Source organism: Onychomys torridus, chromosome 8 (genome assembly GCF_903995425.1).
Source record: "Onychomys torridus chromosome 8, mOncTor1.1, whole genome shotgun sequence".
Lineage (NCBI taxonomy): Eukaryota > Metazoa > Chordata > Mammalia > Rodentia > Cricetidae > Onychomys > Onychomys torridus.
The window spans coordinates 41,585,411-41,605,656 of record NC_050450.1 but is presented as its reverse complement, the minus strand read 5'-3'; the positions used below and the strand labels follow the sequence as shown (position 1 = coordinate 41,605,656).

Sequence of the window (20,246 nt, the reverse complement as noted above, 5' to 3'; positions counted from 1 at the left end):
TGGGCATAGTAGAATCATAACAGTACCCTTCCCCCTCGCTTCAAAAAAAAAAAAAATGTGAAATCTATTTACTCAATCAGCTTTTTGTAACCTATCATGATATTGCTCTGTTTCTGAAAATCATGTTTGCATGTTATCAGTTATACTGAATGGTTCTTGTGGCACAGGGGAGTGTGGCTCCCCGCCCCGTTATATGTCAGTGGGACCTTTGAAATCACTAAAGACAACCCAGCAGTCATTCATGGAATGATTTAAGCAATGAAATAAACAGTTCCTGTTTTTATTTCTGCTTGTGTGAGGTGCACTTCTCTTAGTTATAACTGTTTTTCCTTACTTAAAGAAACGTGGGCTGGAGAGGTGGCTCAGAAGTTAAGAGCACTGACTGCTCTTCCAGAGGTCCTGAGTTCAACTCCCAGCACCCACATGGTGGCTCACAACCATCTGTAATGAGATCTGGCGCCCTCTTCTGTGTACATAATAAATTTAAAAAGAAAAAGAGGGTTGGGGATTTAGCTCAGTGGTAGAGTGCTTGTCTAGCCCTGGGTTCCATCCTCAGCTCAAAAAAAAAAAAGAAAGAAAGAAACGTTATGACTGGGGCTGGAGGGATGGCTCAGTGATGAAAAGTATGTAATGCTCTTGCAATGCACCCCAAATTGGTCCCCAGCACCCACATAAGGCACTTCATAACCTCATGTAACTCTGGACTCCATACCCCTACATAGAGACACACCCATACACACAAGTAAAAATAAATCTTGAAAACTTGATTGTCTTACTATGTGTGAGAAGGAGGGAATGTGGATCCTCATGCTACCGAGCACATGTTGAGGTCAGAAGACAACTTTTCAGGGATGAGTTTGCTTTTCCACTGTGAGGTCCAGGATTGAATGTGGGTTGTCAGGCTTGTGGGGCAAGCACTTTCTCCTGCTAGACCATGATGTGCCACACATACCACCACCACACCACCACCCTGCCACACAGGGCTAGAGACTGAATTCAGGGTGTCTCTCTTTGTAGGACATTACCCACTAGCTACATCCTGTTTCTGTTTTATCTATGTAACGTCTTCCCTTCCCCCTCTGTCTCCCCTGCTTCTTCCAAGCATTCTTCATCCAAAGAGTTCAGATTTCTCTGCAAAGGAAAGGAACCAATCACACAGGCATTATAGCCACGGCCCACCATTAAATGCATGCCCTGAGCCATCCTTTTTACTTCCCCAGCCTGAAACGCTAGTCTGCATGAACTATTCTAAAATGCAAATTAAATCTTCTGCCTCTGCAGGAAAATTGTGGGGAGGCAGTAATCACAGCAATTTTCGTAGCTGAGGAGCTCCAGAGACAGAATGGAACATTAGAGATTTTCTGTGGTGAAGGAAAAGCAGGACTGAAATGGGTTGACAAGCTCCCAGGCATAGATAGGATGTGCCTTGAGAGACAAGATCCCAGTTAGCAGAGCAGCAGAGAGAAGCAGCAGTACCAAGAACTTACCTCCCAGGAGAGCTATTTCAGCCCCTGGAAGAATCTTCATATCTCTCCAGTACCCTGCAAACCTCCAAGTGAAAGAAAGCATTTGCTAAGAGTTAAGACTTAATAAACCCACAGCTCTGGTATTAGGAACCATTGCTGTTTCCTTACAGGTCGAGACTATTCTGGAACTATGAGGAAAGTCAGTGACAATCACAGGGTGTGGGAAGTTTGCAAGAACCATAGCTTTGATTTTTAACAGAAAATCATAAGTTGTGGGCCGGAGAGAGAGAGCTGAATTGGTAAAGGGCTTGCTTTGCACATAGATGAACCTGAATTAGATACTTAGAACACATATTTAAAAAAAAAAAAAAATCCAGATGGCCAGATGTAGAGGGACCTGTGTAGTTGGAGAGCTTCTCTCCAGGATCCACCAAGCCACCACGGTCCCACAACCCACGTATAAAATAAACATACAGACACTTATATTATTTAAACTGCTTGGCCATTAGCTCAGGCCTACCATTATCTAGCTCTTACTCTTAAATTAACCCATTTCTGTTAGTCTGTATTTTGCCACGTGGCTTGTGGCTTACCAGTGTCTTTACATGTTGCTTCTCATGGTGGCGGCTGGTGGTGTCTCCTCCTCCCCAGCCTTTTACCTCCCACAATTCTCTTCTCTGCTTGTCCTGCCTATATTTCCTGCCTGGCTACTGGCCAATCAGCATTTTATTTATACAGAGTGATATCCACAGCATTTGCCTGGCTACTGGCCAATCAGCATTTTATTTATACAGAGTGATATCCACAGCAGACCTGCCTTTAATTCTAGCACTTGAGAGGCAGAGGCAGGTGGATCTCTGTGAATTCAAGGCCAGCCTGGTCTATGAAGTGAGTTCCAGGCCAGTCAGGGCTACACAGAGGGACCCTGTTGCAAAACAAACAAACAAAAAGCTTGGTGTTGGGGTTGGAGAGGCGGTTCCGGGGCTATGCACACTGGCTGCTCTTCCAGAGGACTGGGCTTTGGTCCCCAGAACCTATGGTGGCTCACAACCTCTGAACTTCAGTTCAGGAGACCAGACATCTTTCCTGACTTCCACGGGCACCAGGCACTCTGGTGGCATACAGGTGAAACACTCATGTACAAAAATAAATAAATCTGAATAATTTTTAAAGCCCAGGTGTGGTGGCACATCTTTGTAACCTCAGTGCTGGGGGAGTAAAAACCACAGACAGGTGCTTCCCTGAAACTCACTGGCCAGTCAGCCTAGCCTCTGGTGAGTTCCAGGCTACTGAGCGACCCTGTCTCAAAACAAAACAAAACAAAAGTCCACAGGAGAGAAAAAAAAAATGAAAAACCCAAGTGAACAACATCTAAGAAAAATCACCAGAGCTTGTCTTTTGGCAACCACACATGTGGGCATACATGTGCACACACACATTTACACCCACACACAAATAAATCACAGCCACCCATACCCCCACACTTCCACACACACCATGGAATATACTCAGACACACGTGAATAAATAAAGAAATAAATGTAACAGAAAAATGAACTGTCAAGGCAATTTAGGTGGTAAAGGTTGTCACAGGAGCAGAGTAAGTCCTTTTACTGGAAGACAAGTTAATTGTTGTAGACGTGTGTGAGTCACAGCCACAGTGAACTTGCTAACATGTTTTATATTGCCTTTGATGGAGGTGGGGTTTCTTCTTGCATGAGCCCCCCTTGCCTGATGAAGATTTAGGGCATGGGTAATGCATCTAAAAGCTGTGTCTGTTAAGTACGTTCTAGGCACAGTTTCCATCGGTCACAGTTATTAACCGGGCCTTGTGTGTGGTATAGATGTTTTCCTCACTCACCCCATTTGTGTGTGTGTGTGCTTGTCATGTTTGCATATGTATGGACACACGTGGGTGGTGAATATGGGTGCATATGCACGTGGAGATCCGAGGTTGATAGCCTAAGTAATTTTTAATTGCTCTCTCACTTTATACAATGAGTCAGGGTCTCTCAATCAACCTAGAATTCCTGGATATGGCTAGTCTCTGTAGCCATCTTGCTCTAGGGATCCTCTGTCTCTGCCTTCTGAGGCTAGCCATGACCGCCTGGCATTAATATGGGTTCTGGGGGTCCGAACTCTGGTCTTTGTGCTTGCTCAGCAAGCTCTTAAGTACTGAGCCATGTCCCCAGCCATGTCCCCAGCAATGTCCCCAGCCATGTCCCCAGCAATGTCCCCTGCCTGTCAGTGTCTAGATTTTAAGTCAGTAAGTGGCAGAGTGGCATCTTGGTCTCATCAGGAATGTACTTACTGACTGTGGTGGTTAGTGCTAGCAACTTCAAAGAATCAACGGAGAGGTGGGCCTCTGGGCGTGCCTGTGTGGGATGACCTTGATTATACGAATTGAATGGGAAAAGGGAGCTGAGCAGCAACATGTTTGCCTTCATCTCTCTCTGCTTCCTGATTGTGGACACGGTGTGATCAGCTGTTGGAGCCCAGACACGTTTGTGTCTGCCTGCTGGCTGTACCCAGCAGGACTGCATAAGAGGTTGATTGGACCATGGGCCTGGGTACCAGGGGACTGTAACAAGCAAGGGGGAGGTCTTTTGCTCCACCCCTTGGCATTGTTATACGGCACAGACATACATGCAGGCAAAACGCCCATACACATAAAATAGATTTTGTTTTGTGTTGTTTTTGAGACAAGGTCTTGCTGTCAGGACCAAATTCTGGCGATTGGACAAAACCAGCATTTCTCAGACACTACCCAAGGAGTCAAGCTCCTTGTCACTGGCAAAAGGAACAAGTGGCTATCCGTGGTGCCTACCAGCATGACAACAATGCTGGCCTCCAGGTTCCTGAGTATCACAAGTACCTGTTACCAATTTCAGAGTCAATACTGGCATCCTGGTTCTTCTTACCCCACCCCTACTCTAAACTTCTCCAGCTCATGGGCTCCCCAGCCCAGCTTCTTATTCTTCTAACTCTACTACTTCCGCTGCGCACTCTCCTGGTCTCCTTTGCTGGCACTGTCTTCCTCTCTCGCTCTCCCTCCTCTCATGGCAGGTCCAGTCTGCTGGCCATGTTCACTCTACTACTTCCTCTCCCTGCTCTAGACTCTTCCAGATGTCTCTGTTGTACGTGTACTCCCTTGTGTCTGTGGTAGAAACGTTCCACTTAACCATCTCAGAATGTATGTAGTCAGTTTATACACTCACCATGTACCATACAAATACTGTACTTTAGAGCCAGGCGGATCTCTGTGAGTTCGAGGCCAAGCTGGTCTCCTAAGCGAGTTCCAGGAAAGGCTCAAAGCTACACAGAGAAACCCTGTCTCGAAAAACCAAAACCAAAAACAACAACAACAACAACAAAACCCTGTAATTTTTAATCTAAGCCAGACGTGTTTATGTCTACCTTCAATCCCAGCACTCAGAGGCAGAAGAGGGAGTGTCTCTGTGAGTCCCAGGCCAGCCTGGTCTACATTGCAAGTTCCCGGCCAGCCAGGGCTACACAGTGAGACTCTGTCTCAAAACATTTTATTACAGTAGAATCAAGAGAAGGTGAGTCTGGTGGTACATACCTGTGCCCCAATGAGGTGAAGGCAGAAGGGCAGAGATTCAATGTCACTACATATGGAGTTCAAGGCCAGCCTGGGCTACTTGAGGTCCTGTCTCAAAATAATAACTGTCATCTTCAGAATCAACAATATCATTCTTTCGGTATTTTGTTGCATTTTTATTTATTTTGTGTCTATGTGTGTATGTGTGTGGGCATGCACGTGACATGGTATATGTGTGGAAGTCAGAGGATTACTTTCAGGAATCAGGTCTTTCCTTCTGCTGTGCAGGTTCCAGAGAGGCAACCCAGCTTGTTAGGCTTGGCATCTGGTGCCTTTATCCACTTAGCTATCTATCTTTCTTCCTTTGGGGGGATGGTTTGAGACAGGGTTTCTCTGTGTGGCCCTGGCTGTCCTGGAACTCGATTTGTAGACCACAAATATCTGCCTACTTCTGCCTCCCAAGTGAACACTGTCTTTCTTAACTTACATCCCTCAACTATCCTTGCCTTACCCACCTAAACTACCACCAAGTCAGCTGAAAGCACCTGCCAATCTTTATAAAGATGCTCCCAGGGGATAGAGAGGTGGCTCAGTGGTTGGGAGCACTGGTTGCTCTGACAGAGGACCTTGGTTCTGTTTCCAGCATCCACATGGTGGTTCACAACCATCTGTAACTTCAGATCCAGGGGATCCGATTTCTTCTTCTCTTCTCCAAAAGCACCACCCACCAAGCGTGCAGCAGTGCACAGACATACATGCAGGCAAAATGCACACAAAATAAAATATGAATAAATAAATTTAAAAAAAGGCTCCCCTGCCTCCCGGAAGAAATTGTGTGATCTTTTGAAACAGTCTCACAAATAGATCCATTATTTCTCTCCAGGTGGCCTTTGTCTTCAGGAACTGGCCTCACGGTGGGGAACTGCCACACCTCTGGACTTGAACCTCTGAAGGAAATCGAAAGGAGCCAGGGAGGAGAGGATGTGGAAAGGGAAGAGGGAGGAAAAGGAGAAGATAAAGAAAAGGGCAGGGCAGGGCAGAGCAAGGGGGAGGAAGAGGTGGGGACAGGGAAAGAAGATGTCTTAATCCATCCCTCTCCCGTGGAGGAAAAAAAATTCTCTTGGTGAGAAATACAGCGCGATTTAAATACAACAGTCTGTCGGTGACAGCAATTTCTTCACAGTAAGTGTCCTCTCCTTCTCAACCGCCACCATTCACCTCTCCTGGACACAGTGCATGTGCCCTAAACTTCCCCCGGGAGCCTCTGCCGTCTGAATGGCCAGCGCCTCCATCAGTCTCAGTGAAGACCCCCAGAGTTTCCGCTAGTCGCTGGCTTAAGTACATTTTGTAACGAGCAGAATGTTCTCGACAGCTTGGGGTGCCGAGGAACACAGCTTCCCCATTCCATTCCCAATTTACAGTATGAAAGTAAAAAGTACACCAATTAAACTCTTCGGAGGAGGAGCAGCGGGGGCGGCATGAGCGGGAGGCCGCGGGGATGCCTGTTGCCCAGCAACAACAGCCCAAGCCAAACATCCAGCAAAGCGCACCTCCAGCAGCCGAAGGCGTATATGACACCGAGTCACCACTCAAGCTGCGGAGGCGGCGGACAGATTGGTTCCAGGATGGATGCTTTGGATCCACATCTCTGCCTTCCCTCCGCGGCCTATCTCATTCAGTCAACAATTTTCCAACGTAGGCCTGGTGGCCGTGAAAAGCGAGCCAGCCTTTTCCTTCTTAGCTAGCTAGATTTTTTTTTTTTTTTTTTTTTTTAAAGAAGCAAAAGGCTCAGTTCCAGTTTTCAAGCCCAATAGCGACATTGCCCATCAGAGCCAGGCCAAATCCCCAAGGCCGGCCTGGAGCGTGTGCGAGCTCGCCAGGCTGCGAGTGGCCAGTGTGGGTGGAAGCTTCCATGGTAAGGGAACAGTGCCCTCTGCTGGCGGTACCCCGCAGGGTCAATGTATCAGGTTTCATATACCCGCCCCCTGCCCCCAAATCCTGAGGTATGGGATGCCATACAGAACCTCTGTCGTGAACTCCTGAGTGCCCTCAGAAGAAATCATCGATTGGACAGGAAAAAATACTGAGGCAAGAAGGAGACAAGACCAGGTTAGACACAAAGACAAGCGCTGGAAGTGTGGCCCTATTGGGGGTGGGAGGGAGGGCTCTCTGTAACTGGCAGGGTTGGGCATGGAAATTTCATTATTCCCCCTTCGAAAAATCCAGCACAGAACCAAGCAAGATTCATTAAGCCGAAAGATGGCAGTCATCCCTGCTCCCACCCCTAAGCTCGAAGTGCTTTGAAATACACAACTTTCCACTGGCTTGGTGGACAGTGCTAGATGCGCTTCTAATAATATCATAATGGAAGCATGCAAAGGGCATTGTGCAGGTCGGTGGGTAGAAATTAGTATCTTCAATGCAGAAAACTCCTCCAAGTGAACTGGCTCTGTCATGGCCTTGGAGCACAGGCCACCCACAGGATTCACAGCAACAAAAAGCAAAGCATAATGTTAGAACCCTCAATGGCCTCAGCAGGATCCCCGAACATTTTTAACAAAATGACACAATGTGAACATTGTCCTGTGCTCAATAGCCTGACTGTTGCAACTAATGCTTTTTGTATGAATACGATCATTTAAAATCCCCAACCAATTGCATTTTGTGACAATACACATCAGAACACAAGCCCAGAAGCAGAGATTTCTCACTTTGGGGTCAGTGGTATTAAACACACACACACACACACACACACACACACACACACGCACGCACGCACGCACGCACGCATGCCTTTTAATGTGTCCAACTTCCAAAAGTACCCAGAGCTTTTGAGAGAAAATACTCTTATCTCTGGTGTTTTCAGCTTTGTTACTGAAGCTGGTCTCATGTTAATCTGCAAAACTGGTTCTGTGTACTCAGGGCTCCTGTACGAAAGGAGAGGGATTTGTCTTGTGTTTTGGACTATCATAGACCCCATGGTCGGCCTTTCCCAAATACAGTGCAAGCCCTCGCTGCCTTTCTGGGCTTTCAGGCTTCATACCTGCTGTTTCCTGCTACCCTATTCTCCGTCTTTAGCTCCCATCCTCTGCTCCCTTCTGGCCTGGCTGATCCAGAGCTTGTTTCAGACCAACAGCTGGATCAGGTCAGTTTTGTTTGTGTTTTGGGGTGTGTTCAGGGCTCTCAATATGTTGCTAGGCTGGTCTATAACTCATGGCTCTCAAGAAAAACCTCCCAACTCAGCCTGACAGGTGCTGTGATGAGAGGCCCTAAACCCAGTGGGCTTTATTATTTATTTGTTTTGCAGGGCGGTGTAGTTGGTTGGTGATGGTTGGAAAAAGCCATGGTGTGTGAGAATGGGTATATGAATGCCATGGCAGCTTCTGGGAGCTGGTTCTCTCCTGTGGAAGCTGGAGTTGGAAATCAGGTTATCAGGCTTGCAGAGCAAGCCCTATTACCAGCTGTGTCTTCTCACTGGCCCAAGACCCTCTAGCTTCTGTGGTGGTGATCCAGTTACCAGGGCAGTTAGCAATTGCTGGTGGTTAGTGGACTGACTCTCAGCCTCTCCCATTTTCTAACCTCATTCTCCCATCTCCCCAGACATTGCTGGGCCAGACTGACATTCTGCCAAGTCCCTCTTCAACTCTGGCCAGACAGAACTGCTGCAGTTTGTCAACAACCCCTGCCCCCCATTCCTCCCCAACCCATGCAGGCAACATGGGCCTGTAGGCAAAGTTTTTGTGGGAACCACTGGCTCCAAAATAAGCACACAGACACTTAATATTAATTATAAATGTTCAACCAATAGCTCAGGCTTGTTACTAACTCTCACATTTTGTTTTATTATTTTGTTTGGTTGGTTGATTTGGGGTTTTCAAGACAGGGTTTCTCTGTGTAACAATCCTGGCTGTCCTGGAACTTGCTTGTAGACCAGGCTGGCCTAGAACTCACTGAGAACCTCCTGCCCCTGCCTCTCAAGTGGTGGAATTAAAGGTGTGCGCCACCACCGCCTGCCTAACTTTTAAAAAAATTATTATTATTATGTACACCAAAGAGGGTGCCCTCATTACAGATGGTTGTGAGCCACCATGTGGGTACTGGGAATTGAACTCAGGACCTCTGGAAGAGCAGTCGGCATTCTTAACCTCTGAGCCATCTCTCCAGCCCCCCAGCTAACTCTTACATTTTAAATTAACCCATATTTCTTATCTACACCCTGCCATGTTTGCTCAGTGCAACAAGTTTATCTCCTTCTCTCTGTATCTCCTCCTCCTCTTCGTGCTTTTTTCTGTAAGTCCTTCCTAACATCACTACTTGTCCAGCTACTGGCCAGTCAGCTTCTTCATTAACCCAATCACAGTGATACATATTCACACAGTGTAAAGGAGTATTCCACACATGCCTCTCTCCAAAAATTTATTAGAAAACAAAACACAATACTGTTTTGCATCGTAAGCCACAGTGTTCTACCTCGACTCTTCTGTCTCCCACCAACTCTGACAGAGGGACTCGACACCACAAGAGGTGTGTGCATAGTTCATACTCATTCGCCCTGCTTTATTTTTGTTGATGCTGTACCAGGGATTGAACCTAGGGTCTTGCTCATGTCAAGCAAGCACTCTACAACTTAGCTATATCCGCAGCCTCCTCTTTAAATTGTTTTAAAATTTTATTTATTTGGGGGGTGTTTTGCCTGCATGTCGCCTGTGCACCACCCGTGTGCAGGTCAGAGGGTGTCAGATCCCCTGGGACTGGAGTTACAAGTGGGTGTGAGCCATATACATGGATGCTGGAAATTGTTAACTGCTGAGCCATCTCTCTAGCCCCCTACAGCCTTCTTTTTATATTTTTATTAAGAGGCACAGTCTAAGTTGCCCAGGCTGGCTTTTAGCTCCATTTCTATCCCAGGTAGGCCTTGAATTTGAAATCTTCCTGCCTCAGCCTCTCATGTACCTGGGATTACAGCTATACCACCAGGCCAGGTTTGAATACTGCAGGGTTTTTTGTTTGTTTGTTTTAAGATTTATTTATTATGTACACAGTGTTCTGTCTGCATGTGTATTTGCAGGCCAGAAGAGGGCACCAGATCTCATTACAGGTGGTTGTGAGCCACCATGTGGTTGCTGGGAATTGAACTCAGGACCTCTGGAAGAGCAGCCGATGCTCTTAACCATTGAGCCATCTCTCCAGCCCTGAATACTGCAATTTTTTTGGTTTTATTTCGTTGTGGGGTTTTTTTTGTTGTTGTTGTTATTGTTGTTGTTGTTTTGGTTTGGTTTGGTTTTTTTGAGACAGGATTTCTTTGTGTAACAGCCCAAGCTGTCCTGGAACTCACTTTGTAGACCAGGCTTGCCTCAAACTCACAGAGATCTGCTTGCCTCTGCCTCTGGAGTGCTGGGATCAAAGGTGTGTGCCATCTCTGCCCTGCTGAATACTGCTGTTTTTAAGATTCATAAATTAATTCCAAATAATTACAAGCTTGAGTAAGGCCACAGGAGAACACTGTGGGAAGATGTGTCCTAGGAATGCCTTTTCTGAGACCTCCCTATTCCCTCGAGGGAAAGCTCTCTCTATAGCATGACCCCAGTTGATGGTGAGGCTGGGACAATACTCCTCACCTCCACCACCTGTAACTAGATAAGGGTAGCAGGAAAAAGTGGTTTGTCCAGAGGACGGATTCCTGGGGCCCAGGACAGTCCAGGAGAAAGGGGATGATGACTGAAGTCGTTCCAGATGGTGTCCAGCTGTTCCTTAAGGAACCGGATTCGGTCATCCAGGCTTCGCTGCTGGGACAGGATCCTGGCCTTGGCGGCCAGCAGCACACAATAGGAGCGTAGATGCTCTTCGGGCAGCTCCCGCTCCAACACCTGACGCAGGGCTTGCTCCCGCCGAGCCACGTGCTCCTTCAGCTCCTTAGCATCCTCCTGCTGCCGCAGCAGAAGCCGGAGTCGCTGCAGCAGTGACGCCTGGAACCACCGGGAGAGGGCGCAGTGAGCACCGCTGCTCCGGGGATGGTCCTGGCTGTAGACCGCAGGCCCCTCCAAGCCCAGCTCTTCTCCCAACCTCAACCTCTTTTACCTTCTCATCAGAGTCGCTGTCTGAGCTCGCCCGGGCCAAGGCGAGGTTCACACGGGCCAGGCGGCTGCCCAGTAGCAGCAGAAGACCAAGCACGCGCTCTAGATCAGTCATGAACCGACGGAACCGCTCCAGCTCCCGGGGTGTACAGGCTTGGCTCACCACAGCCTCCAGATCTCCATGATATCGGGTCCAGTCTGCAGCCTTCCCCCGCAGTCGCTCCTGCTCAGCATGAAGATCCTGGAGCATCTTTTGGAGGAGGCGGGCTAGCTCCACCTGCAGGGAGGGCCTTAGGTATTTATTTAAGAACTGGGCCAAGCCTGGGAGTTCTCCTCCCAGACACTAAGCTCGGCCCCACTCAGCTTGCAACCCCCTTCCCGCCTCCCCCCTCGCGCCCCGACTCACTTTCTTGGCCTCAATGCTGTTTGATTTTGGGAGTCCTTGGCCACTTGACTGGTCCGGCACAAGGTGAGGGGTAGAGTTTTCCGACCTTGATGCCTCCTGGGTAGTCGGCAGTTCCTGGGTGAAGTGGCTTCTGCAGGACCTGAGGACAAAGGCAGACAGAGTTCTCTGAGTTTTTCTGCCCTAGACTGCAGACTCAGAATCAGGAGTCCCTAGTGCCTGGCTGGTGCTCACCCTGCCTCCGAAGCTCCAGTGTCCTCACAGGCTGACCTCATGGCAGCCAAGACCTCTGTGGCAGGAAAGAGCCCATCCAGCAGACCCAGAGGTGGCTCTGGACCGGGCTGGGCAGCAAAAGCGTCACTCAAAGAAGGATCCAGTCTGGCCAGCTGCTGAACCAGCTCCTCAAAATGTCGATTAGGCCAGGTTGGCTTCGGTCCAGACTGGCCCCAGGTCAGAGAAGTGTGGTGAGGGGTTCCTGAAGTCTCAGAGCCTGAAGGGCGCAGGACATCGACTGAAGGAGGCTTGGGGGGATTGTTTTCTGTAGCTGTAGAGGGACCAGCGGTCAGCAGTCCGGTAGTGTCAAAGGATGGGATGCCATCATTTGTCGTTCCAGGAGGGCTACGGTTTGTGGGTCTGGAGAAACCCACGGAACTGTTTACCCCTTGCCAACCGTCTGGGCCCCCGTGGAGGGGACTCTCAGCTGAGGCTGCATTTTTCCTCAAGTCGTTTTTGTCCTGCTGGTCAGAGGCATGAAGATCCCTAGAGGTGGAAGAGCTACTGAATCAGAAAAGGCTCCAGCACAGACAGCAGCTGTCTTGTCAAGGGCCGCCAGCCCCCATCCCCACCACCTGGGCACTACAAGAGAGAGTTCCCCAGCCTCTGGCATTTTCTAGATGTTTGTGTGTGAGCAAAGTGTCTCTCTGTGCTTGGACACAAGTGGGGATTCACCTGGTTGGGAGCCCCTGGGGGGCATGAGGTGGTGGTGTCTCAGCTTCTTCCAGGAATACATCATCATCGGGGAGAGAGGGGTTCGGAGTAGACGCCATGAAGGTCTCGGGGACCCTCTGACCACAGCCAGCTGGGCTGCTCTGGAAGACCTCTGTAGGACATACCGCCGCAGCCTCTTTCTGAGTCAAGAACCTAGAGGCAGGGACCCTACAGTGACCAGGAAAGAGGGCTTTCCCACTGCACCATAGAAATAGTAGAGCATGCAGTTTGCACAAGACAGAAGTCTCAAACGGAGGTAGGTCTCCTAACGATGACTCCATTGTCAGTGTGACTGGATTTGGAATCACCTAGGAGACACACCTGTGGCTAACTGTGAGGGAGTTTCCAGAGAGGTGTCACTGGAGAGGGAAGACCCACCCTGGATGTGGGAAGTGCCATCCAGTGGACCGGGGTTCTGGACTGAACAAAAAGTGGAAAAGGAGAAAGAGAGCTGAGCACTAGCAGGAATCTGTTTCCTGACTGCGGATGTAGTGTGACCAGAAGCCTCACACCGTCCCTGCCATGATGGACTCTACTCTCTTCAACCCTGAGCCAAAATAAGAATTTCTTCTCTAAGCCCCCTTTGTTAGGAATTTGGTCACGACAATAGGAAAAGCAATGAATGCACGACCCGTGATTCCTTTTTAAGTAAGAGCTGTGCAAGTGGACCCCAGACAACTCTGTCCCCAGAGAGTCCCATGTCTCTCACCTGGAAAGCTTGGTCTGAAGTAATGGTCTCGGGGTTTCTGTCCTTTGAGGAACAGCCTAGAAAGGGGGAACAGTGGCCTGAAATCTAGCAGTCTCCCAGATGCCTCCCTCCCCCACCAGCCTTTACCTTCCATACCTGGCCAGGGGCGGCCACAGTCCTTTTTGAACCCGTGCGGGGACTCATGACCTCGCCTGAAATGCTCATGCTCCGACCCGCAGGCCTACAGGCACTGCCACGATTCACGCACGGGGACTCCAGCTCCACGGAGCTGAGAGACTGAGTCTCCTGCAGCCCTTTGGCCTTAGCGTGCGCCCCACGCGGCAACTCCTGGGTGGAGCAAGCCTCTCTCAAGCCCTCGCCCGTGGGTCCACCGCTCCAACCCACGCGATGCAGTTTGCCTGGCTCGGAGAAACAGCACATCCGCTGCTGGCTGGCCAGACGCCCCCGGTCGGCATCAACCAGCGCTCGGACCGGGGTGCGTGCGGGCTCCGCTTCTCCACCCTCGTGGCAGCTGGAGGCTGAGCGCGCGTGCACCGCGGGAGGCCGCGGGGTGAGCGCGGGCCGCAGGCGGCCGGGCAGGCTCATGCGGAGCTCCTTTCTCTGGAACGATGTCTCCCGCAGCACTCGACGCTGCGCACCCTGCAGCCGCTGACGGTAGGCGGCCCGTGAGGCTGGGGGGCTGGGCGGCTCAGCGGGGCGAGCCGCAGCCTCAGCCTCGGCGGCCAGCGCGTACAGCAGCGGGGTGTCCTGTCTGCTCAGGGACCCCTGGCTTCCTTGGACCTCTAGGGGCTGCGGGCCACTGTGCCCAGCGCCTACGGGTTCGGAACGCTGGGTAGTTGGAAGGACAGCATCCTGCCGGGTAGGGGATCGGCTGCCCCAAACCACGCGCACGTAGTCCCAGTCTAGGTAAGGGAGGAGCTGGGTGCTAGGGGACGCTGTGCGCATCTCCGGACCACCAGACGCCGCGGAGAAGGAGCTGTAGGCAGAATCGGCGCGCGTGGACAGCCGTCGCAAGTCCAGATTGCCAGAGGCTGAGGCCGGGGAGGGGCGGTCGCTCCCAGTACCCAGGGCCTCCATGGCTGTGCAGTTGGAGACTAGGGCTGGCAGGCGTGGTGGAAAGCTAAAACCAGACAAAACATAGATGGGCTGTTGATTGAATAGTTTAGGTAAGGGTTAGGACAGCCTGCTGGCTCCTAAACCATAGAGAACCCGGGCTTATATATTTACCCTCGGGTCGGACGGTCCCTAGCTCTCGCATATTCAGTGTGGTAGAGAAATTGGAGGTTGAGATGGGATGGGCAATGGGACTCATAGAGCACAAGTCTGGGGGTTGGGATCCTCAGTTCTGACTCAATTGGCCCATTCTCTTGCCTTGGGGATTGGGCCTTCCCGAGCTGCACCTCTGCCCTGGCACCTCCAGCAGTGTTGAGAACAGGCGCATGCTCAAACCTCAGTCCCACCCAGGCCGCTTCCTGGCCATTCTGTTGGCTTCTCTGTGTGATCTTTCCCTGATAAACAACCATCAAGAATGTTCTGAGATCACAGAGAAGCCCAGAGAAGCGGGGCAAAGAGGCAAGGCAGGCGCAGAGACAGCTTCACCGTCTCCGTTCACCCCATTCTGTGTCCTTTATGGTCCAGGTGTGTCATAGAAATTCTTAATCCTCATCTCCCTATGTGCATTTTACAAATGAGAACCCTGAGGTTCAGAGGAGGAAGCGATTGGCCCAGAGGCACACACAGGTCCTAAGTGGCATAGCCCTGGCTGGAATCTAGGCATGCCTCCAAGCGCACTGCAGCCAAAATCAATTTCCTAGAGGCAAACCCTGCCCAAAGCCCTTGTCATGGCCCCCTTCCCCCAACAAAGCCCAAACTCCAAGTACCATAAATTCCAGAATAACGACTGGGTGGGTCTGCAAGTCTGTCTTCTGCCTAGGAACCATGAGCTGACACCCACCTCCTTTATGCCTTGCCAATAGGACTCAAATTTGGAGGTCTCTAGGTTCCTAGGGACCTCCACAGCGTCACTCACCCCCTACTCTGTGACTGTTTGCTATTTCCTCCTTTCGTTCCCACCCCTGAGCTTCCTGAGGACAGGTCCTGCCCTGATTTGTCACCCAGTGCCTGGCACCAGCCCTGGAGTGTAGTCAATGTTAAATAAATAGTTGCTGAATGGCAAGGGAAGGGACAGAGGTGTGGGGAGTTGCTGGAGGGGTGGTCTTGGCAGGAGAGGAAGAGGCTCCATGTTTTATGCCCCTCTTCCCCGCTCCCTATTAGTCTTTTCTGGGGAAGGCGACAGAATGTGTGAGGAGGCCCTGGCCACCACGGACATAACCAGGTTACTCATGCATTATCAGGAAGAAACAGAGTCTGCAGGCAAGCAGGGCTGCCTGGAAACTGATCCCTCCCCAGTGCCGGGAGGCAGAGCCAGGGGAAGGCCTGGCGGCTGTGCTGCGTCTGGCTGAGAGCAGCTTTGAGGCTTGGGGGATCTGTGGGGAAGTTTGTCTTCCTTGACCTACTTGGGGGGTGGGGTGCATAGATTAGGGAGGTACACACCTGGCATGTGCTCCAAAAGCAGGCTCATTTGAGCTTCCCAGATACTGGAATTCAGGGTCATCCTACACTTACCTCTCTGAGGTGCAGGATACTATACATTGCTGGGAGTGAGTCCAGGAGCATAAAACCTTCCTTTAATGGGGAGGCAAGTGAGCCTTCACTACACCCAGGGCCAGGCATCTTGATGTGGCTGTGCTGGGCCTATTCATGCCCAGCAAGACCAGCCCACAGGTTGAGAACCACTGCCTAAAAAGATAGTTGGCTCTTCTAAAAGGTCTATCCTGGCTGCTCAGACACCAGCTCTCTCTCTTCCTAAGTTTTCTTCTCTTTAAAAAGTTTTATTTGGGGGTCTGGAGAGATGGCTCAGAGGTTAAGAGCACCGACTGCTCTTCCAGAGGTCCTGAGTTCATTTCCCAGCACCCACATGGTGGCTCACAACCATCTGTAATGAGATCTGGCGCCCTCTTCAGGCATGCATGCATACATGCAGACAGAATACTGTATACTTAATAAATAAAATTTTAAAAGATTAAAAATAAACAAACAAAAAACCTAGGTCCTCTTCAAGAACAGCAAATGCTCTTAACCGCTGAGCCATCTCTCCAGCCCCCAAGGATGTGTGTGTGTGTGTGTGTGTGTGTGTGTGTGTGTGTGTGGTGTCTGCACATGTGTATGCATGTGGAAGCCAGAGGTTGATGTCTGATATCTTTCTCAATTTTTTTTTTTTGAGACAGCCCTGGCTGTCCTAGAACTCACTAAGTAAACCCGGATGCCCTTGAACTCATGGAGATCCACCTGCCTCTGCCTTCCAAGTGTCAGGATTAAAGGTGTGTACCACCAAGCCTGGTCCACCCCACTTTTTGAGACAGGCTCTTTTACTGATGTGGCTAGGCTGACTGGCCAATGAGTTCCCCGGATCCTGCTGTCTCTTCTCCACCCTCCACACCCAGCAACAGTGCCCTGCTCTTTACTCAGGTGCTGGGGATTCAAACTCAGGTCCACATGTTCGTACAGCACGCACTTACTACCCAAGCCACCCCCAACTCCTCTCTTCCTCATCTTTCTAAGCCCACCTCCTGGGCTGGTATACGCCATTCCTGCCTATCCATGTCGGCATGCTGTAAGAGTGATGGAATACTAAGATATTCCCTCAAAGGAGGCGTTGAGGCTGGAGAGGTGACTCAGCGGGTAGAGGGCTGCCAAGCCTGACAACCTGAGTTTGATCCTTGGGACGGATCCACATGCTCACTGTCATTGTGGCATGCATATTCTCTCTCTCTCTTTCTCTTCCCCCTTCCCTCCTCTCTCTCCCTCTCCATTCCCCTCTCCCTCTCTCTCCTACACACAAACACAAATAAGTAAAAAGAAAAAATTTGAAAAAGAAGCCATTTAAGTAGGGTGGTAGTGGTGCACACCTTTGATCCTAGCATTTGGGAGGCAGAAGCAGGCAGATCTCTGTGAGTTTGAGGCTAGCCTGGGTTACAGAGTGCGTTCCAGGGCTACACAGAGAAACTCTGTCTCAAAACACCACAAAGGGAGAAGAAGGAGGAGGAGGAGGAGGAGGAGGAGGAGGAGGAGGAGGAGGAGGAGGAGAAGGAGAAGAAGAAGAAGAAGAAGAAGAAGAAGGAGAAGAAGAAGGAGAAGAAGAAGGAGAAGAAGAAGAAAGCATGAAAATATTATATTAGCAAGTTTTTGACACAACGAAGGATTCTCTGATCACCAGATAAAAATGGCTAACACAGCTGGAGAGAGGTGTTGAGAGCACTGGCTACACTGGACATGGTGGCGGCACACTGTTAATCCCCGAATTTGTAAAGCAGAGGCAGGTGGGTCTCTATGAGTCCAAGGCCAGCCTGGCCCATACAGCAAGGCCAGCCAAGGCCTGTCTCAAAAGTCAGACAAACAAGCAAACAGACAAAAAGAGAACTTGCTGCTTTTGCAGAGGACCCAGATTTGGTTCCCAGCACCCACATAGCAGCTCACAACCATCTATAACTCAAGTTCCAGGGCATCCCATGTCCTCTTCTGTCCTCCATGGGCACCAGACATGCATGTGGTACATATACAGACATGCAGGGAAAACACTCATATAAATAAAAGCATAACAATAAAATTTAAAAACACAACAAACAAAAACAGCTAAAGGTACAGAAAGGAGACTCACTGGGAAAAAAACTGTTTACGTGCAGGCCTGACAGACAACCTGAGTTTGATTTCCAGGGCCCATAGCAAAAGTCGGATTCAGGGGCTGGAGCCATGGCTCAGCAGTTAAGAACACTGACTGCTCTCACAAAGGCCTGAGGTTTGGTTCCCAGCACCCACGTGGTGGCTCACAATGAACTATAACTCCAGTCCCAGATGATCCAACACCCTCCAAAAGCTATTGCATGTGCTTGGGCACATAAAATGCTTTTTAAAAGTCAGATGCTATGATGCATATCAGTAATTTCAGCATACCAGCAATGAGATGGGAAATAGAAACAAGAGAATCAGCTGCAAGCTTGCAGGCCAGCTTCCTTCAAATACACTATGTAGCAGTCGAAACAAGAGAGACCTTGCCTCACCAAGGTGCAAAGTGACAATGGACTCTTGAAAGTTCCCCTCTGATTTCTGTAGCCACACTCTGACACTTATGCCCATACTAACACGCACACTAACATAATTGATGAAAACATCAGTGTAGGGTTGGGGATTTAGCTCAGTGGTAGAGCGCTTGCCTAGCAAGCACAAGGCCCTGGGTTCGATCCTCAGCTCCACATTAAAAAAAAAAGAAGAAGAAGAAGAAAACATCAGTGTATAATGAACCATTAAATGCGTATATGTAGGTTTTCTTATTGTCCCTAACTTGTCTCAAGGATGCTATTGCATTGGTGGCCCTGGCAGGTCTCTGTCCACGCAGGACTCCCATGTCGTACTCTCTGTAAAACCTGCTGTGCCACCAGGGCCTGGAGCCTCCGCACAAACAATAAGGAATGATCATGCTTGTCCCCAGAGCACAGGTTGCAGTATAGTCTGCTCGAAAAGTAGACTAGGGTCCTGGGGATGGAGGAAGGTACTTGTCACCTAACAAAGAATAAGTGAGCTGTGCTCAGGGTTCAGGCTCTCGAAGACGAAACTCCAGAAACTGGACAAGACTGGCATTGGAGAGCGGGTAAGCTGTAGAGTACTCATTCCTTCTGGGGGAGCTGGGCTTTCCCGGGGCCATGGCAAGTCTAGCGGTGGTCGGGAGCGAATGGGTCTGGTGCTGGAGAGTGAAGGAGGACCCAGGCAAGCAACCAGACCCAGGACTTCAGTCAAGGCTTGTGGCGAAGTTCAATGAAGACAGTTTTCAGTGGACAAAAAGCCTGTCAAGGCCATGCATGGGAGTCCAGGGCAGGTCACAGGCAAGGTACAGAAGAAAAGACAGCCTCAAAGCTCATCTGGAATGAAACTGTCCTTCCGATCGCCATCTCCCATCTGACTTCCTGTGTGGATCTGTGCAGGCCATCCTTGCCTCTGGCCTTCCCGTAGCTCTGTGGACAGCTGTAACTGCACTCGGCTGAATCTCCTAGAGTCAGACCCCCGCCCCCTTAGATCGTAAGTCCTAGCAACCCAGGCTAGGTCTGATGGGTGAGCTTTCTGTCCAACTTCTGGGTTCTCTCTGTCCTATTCTCTACGGCCATAGGTAACATTGCACCCCGGTGCTACAACTGTTCTGCCACATAGCGGCTGGTCCCTGAAGCCCTGGGACGGCCTCTGCTGAGACCCTACTTCCAGGAGGTGTACAAAAAACATAGGATGTCTGTGACACCTAGGTACAGTCAGTCACTGCCATGGACAGAGCACATACCCAGGTTCAAATTCCAGGCAAACAGGGGCTCAAAAGGGGGTTGGAGCCAAGCAAGCTCTGGGGACCACATTGTGGCAGCAGAGTCACATGGAGAGGCGAGAGAGCCGGCGCTTGAGATACTAGAAGAGCCCGTGGCCTCTGACCAGCATATTTCTAGGCCTTCCCTGTGGGGCTCATGGCCCGAGAAGATCGGGGATTGAGAGGAACCGAGATTCTCCAGTAACAGAAGCTGAAGAACAGAGGGTCGCCGGGCAGATGACACTGTGTGCCGAGTCCCCCGTAACAGCTAGGACAGCTGGAAGGTTCTGTCCCCTGCCAGGCCTGGACAAGAGTAAAGGTGCGCAGGGTCTCTACTCCGCTGACGCATCGGGACTGGACTCCAGGTCGGAAGGTCCAGAAGGAACGACGGGTCTGGCTGCTTCGCCGCCACCGCTGTCGCCGCCCGGACCCTCCCGTCCTGGTCCTCCTCCTGCGGACTACAGGCTGCGCGTCCCCCCACCCGGCCCCGCAGCGTACCTGTGGCTCCTGCCGGAGACGCGCTCCAGGGCGTCCGCGTCCGGCTGCGCGGTGACATCCGAGCCCCAGGCTCCAGCTCCCGACGCCACCTCCAGGCTCCGGCCGCCACAAGGGAGGCGCCACCTCCTACCAAGAGGGGCGGGAGCCT

General features: G+C 50.6%; 1 protein-coding gene and 1 long non-coding RNA gene across 4 annotated transcripts in view; one reads left to right on the top strand and one right to left on the bottom strand.

Annotated features, from left to right (window-relative positions):
• Positions 1–10,401: 10,401 nt before the first annotated feature.
• Positions 10,402–20,246, bottom strand: part of Shroom1 (shroom family member 1) — a 10,009-nt gene continuing 164 nt past the window's right edge. The window contains exons 1-8 of one of the 3 annotated variants that reach the window (XM_036197898.1): positions 20,099–20,199; positions 13,336–14,320; positions 13,201–13,256; positions 12,453–12,659; positions 11,739–12,263; positions 11,508–11,646; positions 11,106–11,378; positions 10,402–10,993 (exon numbers count right to left, since the gene is read on the bottom strand). In XM_036197898.1, coding sequence (XP_036053791.1) covers positions 10,661–10,993; positions 11,106–11,378; positions 11,508–11,646; positions 11,739–12,263; positions 12,453–12,659; positions 13,201–13,256; positions 13,336–14,277 — 2,475 coding nt within the window. In that variant the 5' untranslated portion in view covers positions 14,278–14,320; positions 20,099–20,199 and the 3' untranslated portion in view covers positions 10,402–10,660. Of the gene's footprint in view, positions 10,994–11,105; positions 11,379–11,507; positions 11,647–11,738; positions 12,264–12,452; positions 12,660–13,200; positions 13,257–13,335; positions 14,321–20,098; positions 20,200–20,246 lie in introns of those variants that run through there. The other 2 variants (XM_036197900.1, XM_036197899.1) reach the window with 2 other exon arrangements.
• The window catches only part of LOC118590070, a 26,955-nt gene continuing 19,571 nt past the window's right edge, over positions 12,863–20,246 (top strand). The window contains exon 1 of the long non-coding RNA XR_004945703.1: positions 12,863–13,854. This is a non-coding gene — a long non-coding RNA (uncharacterized LOC118590070). The remainder of the gene's footprint in view (positions 13,855–20,246) is intronic.